The sequence below is a fragment of the Mesocricetus auratus genome, unplaced genomic scaffold, assembly GCF_017639785.1.
Source record: "Mesocricetus auratus isolate SY011 unplaced genomic scaffold, BCM_Maur_2.0 Super-Scaffold_100031, whole genome shotgun sequence".
Taxonomy (NCBI): domain Eukaryota; kingdom Metazoa; phylum Chordata; class Mammalia; order Rodentia; family Cricetidae; genus Mesocricetus; species Mesocricetus auratus.
In genome coordinates this window covers 1,348,408-1,361,151 of record NW_024429212.1, presented here as the reverse complement: position 1 = coordinate 1,361,151, position 12,744 = coordinate 1,348,408, and the positions used below count along the sequence as shown (strand labels likewise).

Genomic DNA, 12,744 nt, shown 5'->3' with positions numbered 1-12,744 from the left:
AAGGGTTGAGAGCCACTGCTCTAGGGTGCCAGAATTACACCCCTGTTCCACTGCTAAATTATTTAAAAATTTTTTATTCCATTATTTCATGATAACTTGGACAGCACAATGCAAGCAATGAGACTAGAATGAAAATGAGAAGGCATCTGAGGTTTATCATTGGGGTAGAATACTGTGTCCACCCCTCACCTCCCCCACCCCACAATCTCTAACCCTACCCTGGTTGAGAGTATTTGGAGGCTGAGCCTTTGGAAGGAAACTCCATTCAGATGAGCTCCTAAGACTAGGGCCCTAGTGAAGTAACTGGTGTTTCATGAAGAAGGCAAGAGATGCCAGGAATCTTCTTTCTGCCCACTTTGCCCCGTGAAGTGGAAGCGACAAGGCTGCCATCTGAAGCCAGGTGGGTGGGCCCTCACCAGAAGCCAATTATCAGCATCCAGTTGAGATGAAAATTTTCACAGTCTCTGAAACAGAAGATTAATCCTCGCTATCAAGTCACCAGTTAGGGCGTTTCAAAGCAGTCCTCAAACCTACTTTTTCCAGAGAACGACTGTAGGTGGGTGGCCAGGCTTTACCTAAGACTCAAGATAGATACATGTTAGCTGGTTCCATCTGTCCATACACTGACAGGAGGTCTAGAGAAGGGACATTGCCTTAGCAATGTAGGAACGGATGGTGTTAACAGGACATGATGCTGTCACCCAGGGAAGCACAGATGTGCCGACCTGTGAAAAGCAGCACTGCAGGAGCAGACAGGCTAGCCCAGGGGACATGGCACCAGACTGGTCCCACAGCCAGCCCAGAGCTACTCTGCCCTCAGCTGCTTTGGTGGCCTGGTGACATTAGAGGAAATGTGAGCAACCTTCCGTGGAAGAGTATGTGACATATAAGTGACTGAGAGAGACCTGTCTGCCGGCTTCACACTATGACCCAGTGTCCTCTGTCCTCTTAGGCATATCCTGTCCCTTAGCTACTTGTAATCTCAGGTCTGAAAGGGTTAAAAACAAATTCTGTCTGTGTTCCATGCCTGTCAGGAACTGAGAGACTGTTTTTAAAAAACATTGTCAAAAAGCATTAGGAAGCAATACAGAAATGTTGGTGTCACTCACAAAGTGAGAGAGTCTGCCCTTGTCTTAGAGCAGACCCGTTAACCCTTTACCTGCCTGCTACAGCCCATCTACCTCTTTTAGCAGCTGAGGGCTTCAATGGGTGGGCAGTTATCCAGGATTGAGAGAGACATGACATTTAAAAGACAGCTAAAGAGGAAGGGGTTTAGTGTGTGATGGTTGGTCTCCAAAGGGATCCAATTTAGACATTTATAGGCAAAGAATGTTGATCTTAAAATGTTTATAGGGCCTAGGATACAAATAGTAGCTAGTTTGAATTCTGGAGAACCCTTAACTATTATTCTATCTCTCTTTTTCTTTAGTTTGCTGATTCATTTTTACACTTAATTATTGGGGGGCGTGCATTGGTGCAGTGTTATGTGTGTATGTATGTAGATCAAGACAACTCGAAGGAGTTAGTTCATGCCTTCTTCCACATAGGGTTTGGGAATTGGACTCAGGTTCCTTACTCACTGAGCCATCTTGCTGGCCCCTATTTCTGTTTAGAAAGAATTCTGCTTTCGAAGCATAAATAGGAATTTTCAAGTGTGACTTCTCAAGCTTGGGTCACTCTGGGTTTTATCATATTGTCCTACCTATAAGGTAGACTTTCTTATGGATACCTTTTAGTTTCTGGAAGCGTTTTTTAAATTTTTTTATTTTGACTTGGAGCATATTTATTTGTGTGTCTAGCATGTGCATGGGCAGTGTCTTCTGCACTGGGCCACCTTCACTGGCAACCTCACATAGTTTTTGCCCATGAACCAGTGCACAGGTAGGATGTGCAGTTCAGCTGGCATCACCTGCCACAGCTGCTGCCTTCCATGATCATAAGTGTGGCTCATGTATGCTGCACATATGTACTTCTTAAAAAGCATGGTACCCCGGAGAAGGAGAATGGGACAGGATCTCCTGAGCGGATTGGGAATATGGGGAGAGGGGAGAAAGAGCAGGGAGAAAGGGAGAGGGAGTAGAGGAGGGGAGAGGAGGACATGGGGGAGCAGGAAGGTTGAGTCAGGGGAAGAATAGAGATACCATAGTAGAGGGAGCCATTATAGGTTTGAGGAGAGATCTGGCACTAGGGAGATTTCCAGAGATCTACAAGGATGACACCAACTGGCAATCTAAGCAATAGTGGAGAGGCTACCTTAAAAGCCCTTCTCCAATAATGAGATTAGTGACTACCTTATATGCCATCCCAGAGCCTTCACCCAGTAGCTGATGGAAGCAGAGGTAGACACCCACAGCTAAACACTGAACTGAACTCCTGGAACCCAGTTGCAGAGAGGGAGGAGTGATGAGCAAAGGGGTCAAGACCAGGCTGGTAAAATCCATAGAAATAGCTGACCTGAACAAGGGGGAACTCATGGACTGATGGCTGAGAGGTCAGCGTAGGACTTATCCAGACGCCCTAAATTTGGGTGTCAGTGAGGAGGCCTTGGCAGTCTACGGGGCCACGGGTAGTAGATCAGTATTTATCCCTGACATACGAATGGACTTTGGGAGCCCATTTCACATGGAGGGATGACCTCTCATCCTGGACACATGGGGGAGGGCCTAGGCAAGGCCCAGAAAGATGTGACAGACTTTGGAGATCCCCCATGGAGGGCCTCACCCTCCCTGGGGAGTGGAGTGGGGATTGGGTGGGGGGCTGGGAGGGTTGGTAGGTGGCAGGGGAGGAGGAGAGGGAAAGGGAGCTGGGACTGACATGTGAAACAAGCTTGCTTCTAATTTAAATAAAAAGCCCAACTATTACGTTGTAATAACCAATTGCATCTAACAGGTATCTTCTCTGACAAGCTGAGGGTTTTTTTAAAATTATTTTGTAATTAAGATTGTTGTGAATGGTGCCTAAGGAACATAGATGCGAACACAGAAGTATGGTGAAGCATTGTGACCAACCTTGAGCATTTGCTGGGATGTCTGCAGGGAATTGACTGCTACCTCTAAATAGATTTTTTTCTTTTTTACTCTATTTTTAGAACTTGTATATGAATGTAGTGTCTGTGTGTAGTTCCATGTGTGGGAGCACATTCACACGGTATCTAGCCCAGTGTTCTGCCATGGCGCTCCATCTTACTCTTTGAACCAATGTCTTGAAGTTGAACCCAGTGCTCACCTATGTGGCTAGTCATTAAGTCATTAAGCTGTATAGAGTTTGGTTCTGGTTAATTCTGGTGTGTGACATTGTTAGTTTAATTAAAATACACACAACACACACACAGAGAGAGAGAGAACAATATGGCCCGTCTGACTAGCCAGCTTGCTCTGGGATCCTCCTGTTTCAACTTTCCGAGTACTTGCATTACTAGTGGGTATCACACCCATATGGTGTTTATGTGGTTTTAGGAATTCAGATCCTGTTCTTCAGACTCGTGTGGCAAGTGCATTATTTGCTGAGTTGTCTCCCCAGCTCTCTAACTAGATCTTTGGATATGGTTTGATTGACAGAGTCTGCAGTATCCTATTCCTGTTAGGTATACACAGAATGCTTAATTTTTGTTGTGCCTACTGACTTTTGCATTCAGTCCATGTTGTTTCTAACTAACCTTCGCTCCACTTTGTTTTAGGTATTAAAAATGGACCAGTGAAACCTGAGTCTTCAGACGGCTCTTGTACAGACCTTGTCAGACCTCAAGAGAAACCAAAGAAATGTGGGAAAGAAAAAAAGGTCAGTGGATAAAAATATAATTCCAAACCTTCAAATGTTCAGATCTCATAATGTTCTACTTTGGCTTAATGAAGCAAATTATTCTACTCACCATGTGTTTATGTAAGAAATTAATTACCTGTGAATGTGGGTAGTTTGAATACAACACTGAGAGGTCCGAAGTTATCCAGGATGGAGTGTTGGCACTGACAAATTTAGCTTCCTCATAGCACTTTGCCAGCACATGCCCGGCTGTGAACAAGCCTACCGCTGCTCTCAGACACAGTAGGGGCCAGCGTCTGTTGCTCTATGCTAATTCAAAAAATATGCACTAGATAGGAGTAAAGCACCCAGATATCCTTTATTTGTGAATAATTCAAGGCCTGACATAAAACCCTGAGGCCAATTGTCATAAAACTCATGGAGTATATGTTGAACTTGAAGTCAGTATGGTGGGGGGACCACCCTGATAGACCAGGAAAATAACTGCAGACTTGATTGCCTAGCCATTACTAGAAGTACTGATTTAGATAGAGGTATGGAGAGGTCAAGGTTCATGCTTTTGTCACTGTGAATTTGAAGAATAGAAATTTCTTGGTATGTGATTTATATCTAAGCTTCCTAGCATGTTGAGATCTTTAATGTAGGGTGGGGATGTGAGTTTGTTTGGCATCTGATATTGTTATGAGTCTTCGTTGACACTGGGGTCCATTGATATTGACAGCCAATTGTAGAATTAGAGTGGTAAGTTAAGTATAACTTCCTATTTTAATCATCTCCAGGCTAAGCTAGTATCTGCCATTCTCCCCCTTTCCCCTCAGAAATGAGAATTTCACTTGCTTGTTTTTGGTTCTTAATAGATTTTAAGATATTCTATGTTAAACTCAAGTTTGAGACTTTGGCAGGGCCCTGTTTTTATGTACAGTGCAAATCAAGAGGTTTCTTTTTATTAAGCGCAGATCTTGTTCCTGCTATCTTTTAAAAATCTTGTCAATGAGCCAGAGATGTAGCTCAGCAGTAACCCTGCCTGGTATGTGGAAGGCCCTGGATTTGATCTCCAGTGCTGCAAAGAAATGAAAATCTTGTGATTGAATTTTAATGTTGAAAAGCAGTGGAGTGTGTGCCTTTAATCTCAGCACATGGGAAGCAGAGGCAGATGGGTCTCTTGATTGCAAAGCCAGCCTGGTCTACAGAGGGAGTTCCAGGGCTGCCGGAGCTGCACAGGAAAACCCTGTCTCAAAACACCAAAAACAGAAAAGAAGAGGGGCTAATTGCTGTGGCACATGTAGCTTGCCAGTCCTGGTGGTTAGCGTATGGTGTTTCCGTATATGCTACCGCTGTGGGGATGAACATGGCTTGAAGCTCAGATGTTTCTCTGGGCCCTAATGATCTTCCACTCTATTTTGGGCGGTAGGGTTTCTCTGTACAGGCCAGTCAGATTGCATAATGCTCAATCCTGTGTAACATGGAGATTCAGGGTGAGACTGGCAAGTGTGGACCCAAGGGGTGCAGAACAGTTCTGGAGGGCCCTGAGAAGACCCAAGATCTAAGCATCAAGGGAGATGTGGTACCGTGTGTTTGTTGTGAGTCTTCTTGAGGGCCACAGGCTTCCTTGTTTGATCTTTGATTTGTTTTGGGAAATTAGCAGCTATTGCTGCTTCTGCCCATTTCCTCAACTCTGTATTGCTGGCACTATAGTGTTACTTACCATGTGTTACCCATTGCTATTGGAGTTTATACCTTGTGGCGTATCTTTCCTCTTGGATCTTTTTGTAAGACAGGAGGATTTCACTCTGTAGCCCTGGCTGGCAAGTCCATTTGCTGCTAAATCTACAAACTGAAGTTCAGCATCCATTCCTTGTTCTTTTAGGTCCTTGTAGCTTTAGTTGGGCTTTTTTCTTATCATTTTTAGTTTTGTACCGTGCACGCACATTTTGAAGTCTATGTCTGACACCTCTGCTCTCCCTTGTTTCTGTTTTCGTGATTTGTAGTTTTCATGGTTCCACAGCTAGTAGCATGTTGGTTTAGCGTCCAGTCAGGAGATGGGATGGTTGAGCTGTCTTTGGGAATCTGAATGTCGTTGGGAATGTGCACCTCAGATGCCATGTCAGCAGTCCAGGTCTCCCAGCTAGCTACAGGGGCAGTGTCGTCACAGACATTGCTTGCCTGCTCGTACAGTTTTGTGACTGACCCTAGTTTGTTGGTAGATTTACAGTACTCAGTCTATCACTACTGAAAACCATGGTTTAATTTGTACGGTCTTTTAAAATAGTGTCGTGTTATTGATTGGTTTGTGGTGGGGACTGTGGGGGCTGTGAATATATGTATATGTGTGCACTTACATATGGAGGACAAAGTCAACATTGCTCCACACTTTTTATTTCTTGAGACAGGATGAACCTGGAACTCACTGAACCTGGAACTCACTGACTGGCTAGATTGGCTAGCCATCAGACTTCAGGGATACACCTGATTCCATCTCCTTCTCCCCTGCCCCCATGGGGACTTTTTCCATGGATGCTGGGGATTTGAACTCTGGGCCTCATGCCTGTACTGAAAGCGCTTCACTCCACCCCCACCCCGGCATCTCCCTAGTCTCCTATATGCTTCCCTTTGTGAAAAATAAGGAAAGATTTTAAGGGAAAAGAAAAATTTCCTGAAACAATTGTTCAAGAAAAATGTATTAAACATCTAAGTGATTGTTCTGGTTGGTTGTTTTGTCAATGTGACACAAACTAGAGGTATCTGGGAAGAGGAGCCTCAACAGAGAAATGCCTCCATCACATGGCCTGCAGACAAGTCTGCAATGGGTTTTCTTGATTCACGATTGAAGTGGGACAGCCCATCCACTGGGAGCAGCCACCCTTGGGCAGGTGGTCCTGATTTTTAAAAAAAATTTTTTGAGATTTTATTTATTTTTTTGTTTTTGATTTATTTAACTTAGAAACAAGTTTACTTCACATGTCAATCTCAGCTCCCTCTCCTTCCCCACCCCCAACAGTCCCCCCAACCCCTCACCCCATCCCCACTCAGCTCTCCAGGGAGGGTGAGGCCCTCCATAGGAGGAATCTCCAAAGTCTGTCATATCATGTATCCAGGATGAGAGAGCATCCCTCCATGTGGAATGGGTTCCCAAAGTCCATTTGTATGCCAGGGATAAATACTGATCTACTACCCGTGGCCCCGTAGATTGCCAAGGCCTCCTCACTGACACCCAAATTCAGGGGATTTGGATAAGTCCCATGCTGGCCTCTCAGCCATCAGTCTGGGGTCCAAGAGTTCCCCCTTGTTCAGGTCAGCTGTTTCTGTGGGTTTCACCACCCCAGTCTTGACCTCTTTGCTTATCACTCCTCCCTCTCTGCAAATGGGTTCCAGGAGTTCAGTTCAGTGTTTAGCTGTGGGTGTCTGCCTCTGCTTCCATGATTTATATAAGCAGCCTGTGCAAGCCAGGAGGGCCAAGCCAGTAAGCAGCACTCCTCCATAGCCTATGCAGCAGCTCCTGCCTCCAGGATCCTGGCTTCCCTCAGTGATGGACTTACAAACTGTAAGGTGGAATAAACCATTTCCTCCCCAAGTTGCTTTTGTTTATGGTGTCACATCAATAGACACCCTAAATCAGTGGTCTCATTTCAGTTTCTATTTAGTGGGGAAACAAATAAAATGCAATAAAGGGTTTAGGGTCTTGAAATTAATAGCTTCCATTTGAATGTTTTTGCTTTGATACCCACTTTCAATAGGAAAAGTATCTTTACTGTTTATTTGACCTCTTTTTACTCCGAGGACTTGGTTAAGCAGTTTATCAGTTCTCCTCTCTTAGTTTATAAGGTGTTTAGTTGTAGGCAGTGATAAAGTTCTGCATCATTGCAGGGAGGGAGGAATATAAACAATGCACACAAAGTGACCATTGAGGATTGTTGAGCATAGAACACGAGGAAGCTAAATGTGAGCTTCATGCTTGAACTCCGTAAAAAGTACATGAACTCTGTTTCTCCATGGTTTTTCATTTGTTCTGTTACTTCTGGGCTTGTTGTTGTCCTAAAGATTATTATCCTCAACAAAAATTCCACCTGAATCATCAACTGCATAGCTCTTGGTCAGTGGCTGAGTTTTTGAAATCTCATTTTGGGCTATGCTTGCCAATCCAGGTTGTTCCACAGGAAGACAAGCTGTGGGTCAGAGCACAGAGGGTTTGCAGATGGCTTTCATAGATGCAAAGCCTTGGGGAGAAACAGGACCAATGGACCGCACCTATTTTGACAAGGTTTTTGTTGTTGTTTTAAAAGAAACCATACACCAGATAGAATGCTTACATTATTATTATTATTATTATTATTATTATTATTATTATTATTTATTTGTGTGTACACGTGTGTACGCACATGTGTGCAATGGCTTACATATGGAAGTCAGAGGATATCTGTAGGACTTCCTCCTACTGTGTGGATTCTCAAGATCAAATTGAGGTTGTCAGACTGCACAGCAAGTCATTTTACTTCCTGAGATATCTTCCTGTTTCAGAATATTTACATTCTTAAAAGCCTTGTGCATGAGCAAGGAAACAAATAGCTTGCATGTATTTTAATAATTGCTTATTCTCCAAACTTTATTAGTCTATGAGTCTCTAGGGGCATGCTCTGTGCTGTCTTGGAGTACTCTGCATGGTACAGTACTCCATGCATCAAGGATGTAGTGATGTCCCTCCTGTGTGTGTGCATGTTCACATGTGTATAGGTATGGGTGTTTGAGTATGCATGCATATGAAGGCCTAAGGTTAGAACTAGTAGCCTCCCTTGAATGCTCTCCCCCCTAACTCAATGACTCAGGATGTCAGTTGAATTCAGAGTTTGCCAATGTGGCTAATCTGGGTAGAACTTCCTCTAGGGATCCGTGGTATCACAGGTTGGGAACCACACCCACTCAGCAGGTTTTCAGATCTGGACTTCATATTTCACAGTTTCATAGTCAGTGCCGTAGCCATTGAGTCATCGCCCAACCCCCCCCCCCTTTTACATTTTCATTTGTTTTATGTGTGTGGACGTTTTGCCTTTATGTGCGTCTATGTACCATATTGTACAGTGCTCATAAAGACCAGAAGGGGCATCAGATCTCCGCACACTGGAGTTACAGATTCTGAGCTGCCATGTGGATGCTGGGAATCAAATGTGGATCAGTCCTCTGGAAAAGCCGCCAGTGCGCCTAGCCTTGGCGCCATCTCTCTTTCCCCTCTTTGACTTTGACTCAGCATGTTTCAGTCATTTCTTGTGCCCTCTGTCCCCACTCCATTGGAATCATTGCCCCATTATTTGGTTTGTTTGTTTTTGTTTTTGTTTTTTTTCCAGATGTCCCCCTCCTAGACAGGTGCTTTAGCATCAGGGAAAGATGGAGTCTCTCCTCATGGCTGCACACCGCAGTACTTCAGTGAAGTTGACTCCTGACTGAAGTTCTACTCTTGTATCCATGAAAAGGCTCCAGACATGCATCTCACTGCTGTGCTAGAGTAAATGGTTTTCCAGTTTGCAGTAACTCCAGGACTTTGGCTGTATGCCTTTAGATAGTATGGTAGACACTTTGATTTCAAGCTTAACTCTCAAGTTTAAATAGCAGTGATTCATCCAAATGACGGGTGATATTTGTTTTTGTTCTTGAAAATTCAACATGAGTATTTATTATTAAGCGAGTCAGGGAACTGTCACACTTCCTCTTAAGATGACACATTTTATAAATGTCCCCATAAACAATTTCCTGCCGTTTATTCCTGCTGGGTGCACTGAGACAGGGCCAGCCTCAGGGTGGGTCCCTTGAGAGCCTTTGGGAGATGGGTTTAGAGAGATTGAGCAGTGATTTCTAACGCAGGTGTTTGGCAATCTGCTGTTCCTTTGATTAAACCCTTCCCGGCAAATCACACCCTGAGTTGGGAGAGGTGGGGTGAGTTCTCGTTGTGACAGGTGTGGGGTTCATCAGCAGATGCTGCTTTGTGAAGCCATTTAGAAACCAGTGGCATGTGGATGGCCCACAATTACTGTCTACTCCCATGAGCATGTTATTTTTTTTGTTATGTATGACAAAATGTTTCTATAGAAAATATTTAATGCAATCTTCAAAGAGCTTTGGAGATACTCCGAAGTGTATAACGCAGAAGTCATCAAATACAGGTATGGTGGTGCACCTGGCTGTAATCCCAGCCCTCAAGAGCAGGAGGCAGGAAGATGAGGAGTTCAATGTCATCCTCAGCTGTGGAGGGAATTCAAGCCTTGTATTGCACAGATGTCTCTACCAAACTAGTTACGAATAAGAAGAGCAATGTGAATGTGTTTATCCTGAGCTACTAGACCCTGTCTCATTGTCTCAGAATCAGCAACAGCAACAATCTTGCGATGTATTTGGACTAACAGTAGTGGAAGTGAGGGCTTATTGGACAGATCCCCGTAGGCCCTCCGGTGACTTCTGGGCCACATACAGCTGGAAGCCAAGGTGACAATGCACTCCCTACTGAGAGTCCTGTGTGGCAGAGAGATCAGCTGTTCCAGGAGTCTGGTAGGATGACTGGTAGGCATCTGGGCAAGGTTGAGTCATCAAATCCCATCTAAATATGTTGTATTAGTTACTTTTGGTTGCGGTGACAAAACGTCTTACAAAAGCAACTTGAGGAGTTTATTTTGGCTTAACAGTGTATCTATGGGGGCTTTGAGTCATGATGGCAGAAACTCAAGACTCCTGGTCCCATTGCATCTGCAGTCAGGACACAAATGCATGCTGGGACTCGACTCCCTTTCTCCTTTGTGTTCAATCCCAGAACCCACCTGGGGAGATGGCGCCACCCATCTTCAGTTAATCCTTTCTGGAAAGGCCTTCACAGGCCCACCTAACTTCCCACAGTGATTGTCTGAGTCTAGTCAAGATGCAATGAAGCTTTGCTGTCTCATACACATAGCTGCTGGTCGCTGAGGTCTAGTTTACTAAATATACCACTTGGGAGTTTGAAGGAATATCTGAGAAAATTGCTTATGTGGGTTGCTACTCAATCCTGTGCCCACCTGTTCTCCAGAGAATCACCACCATGCTGGTAACCATGCCTGCCCAAGTGCCCCACACTGTGTTCATTCTGTCCCCCAGTGACTCAGCCAAGCTAACCGCATTCACGCTGTTCTTACTTGTACTTAGTTGGTGACTCACTTCTGTCCCATATGATGTGAGGGAAGTCTTACTGAGAAGTTCCTGGGACTAGTGTTCTCTCACGGAAGATACCCCTGGGAAGAAGAGGCTGGCCACGTCCACTGGAACATGTACAGCCTGAGGCTGAAGCCAAGAGTGAAGTAAGGAAAGGAAAGGAGGGTAGGAGGCAAGTCCTGCAAACCTCACTGTTTCCATGGAAATTAGGTGGCAGCGTGCCTGAGGGAAGGGCTGCTTCAGATAGGTGCCTCAGGGCACATCATGTATTCAAAGCCTAGGAGGTAAAGCCAGTAGACCGCACACTGTGTCCACCGTCACCGGAAGCCAGTGTACCTAGAGACGGGGCTGTGTCAGTTATGAGCCTTGCCCAACACCATGCATAGCACAGGAGTGTGACATCTGCCCAGAAGCCTAGACCTCACTTCAGACGTGTTGCATTCCCAAGCAGGCCGGACATGTAAACTGACATATAAACTTCCTCCCTGGCTTCCTCTCCATCACTAGGATTTTATTCCTTTGCCTTTCTGTAATTCTTTGACATTTTGATCCTTTTAAATAGTGTTCTCTAGGTATTCAGTGCTATTACTAATTAATATTAATACAGGGTAATTTGGGTTTTTTATTTTAAAAAAAAAGTAGAAGACATTAGAGAGTGACATATAGAAGCTGCCAATTACAAATCAATGAGGCATTATATATGAGTTAAACTAAATAAGCATTTCAAATATGGTTTTGGCATGCTTTGTGGCTTTTGGATATGAGCAGAGATTTATTCAGTGTCTGTCCAAGAAAATCTCATGTCTGTTGACTGTCAGATTAGAGCAATTTGTGAGGGAATCTTTATCCTTAGATTTTCTATAAATATGTTATTAGTAGTTACAGTGTTTTATTTTTCTGTGGAATTATCCTGTTTTCCCTTTTAAAATATATTTGCTTCTTAATTCTGCTTTATGTTTAAAAAAATAATGTCTGCTTCAATGTTAATAGAATTCTTTCTTTTTCTCATTTTTTAAAAATTTTTCTTGAGTAGTTCCACTTCTTCCAGTAAGCTTTAAAAAAAATGTATGTGTGTATAAATGTGCATACTTGGGGTAATTCCTAAAGAGGTCAGAGGGTGTTGGGTACCCTGGAGTTGAACTTACAGGCAGTTGTGAGCTGCCAGTATAGACACTGGGAACCAAACCCTGGTCTTCTGGAAGAGCAGCAACCTCTCTTAGTCCCTAAGTTATTTCTCCAGACCTCCGTGTCTTTTACACTATGTGTGCATGTTTTGCCTGTGTGTGTGTATGAGTACTACCTATGTGTAGTGCCAGCAGTGCCCTTGGAGGCCAGAAGAAACCATTAGGTCCCTTGGAAATGAAGTTATGGTTAGTTGTCGGCTACCATATGGGTTCTGAGAACCAAATTTGGGACCCCTAGAAGAGCAACAAGTACTTAAAACCATTGAGCCATCTCGCCAGCCCCATTTGTGTCTTTTAAAAAATAATTTGGATACTAGTGACAATTTTCTTGGCTATGCATTATGTTTTTTAACTATAAAATTATTCCTTTGATGATTTTTAAACTATTTTTGATAACTTCAGTGTATGCAATGTATTGTGATCATCCTTACCTGTGTATGCAGTGTATTGTGATCATGCTCATCTGTTGCTCTGCTGGTTACCCCTCCTGCTCCTACAGACTCTTCCGCCTGATCCCCTCATGCTTTCGGGCTTACTGTTTTGTGCAGGTCTGTGCAGCTAGCCGCAGCTACGATGTGCTCATGATGACACAGGTCATGGCCCAGAAGAGAGTGTTTTCCAGGACTCCTCCTGTCCT

General features: G+C 44.0%; 1 protein-coding gene across 2 annotated transcripts in view; it reads left to right on the top strand.

Moving 5' to 3' along the window:
- Positions 1–12,744, top strand: part of Mcph1 (microcephalin 1) — a 191,418-nt gene that overhangs the window by 28,032 nt on the left and 150,642 nt on the right. For both annotated transcript variants that reach the window (XM_040733413.1, XM_040733414.1), the window contains exon 9: positions 3,677–3,777. In XM_040733413.1, coding sequence (XP_040589347.1) covers positions 3,677–3,777 — 101 coding nt within the window. The remainder of the gene's footprint in view (positions 1–3,676; positions 3,778–12,744) is intronic.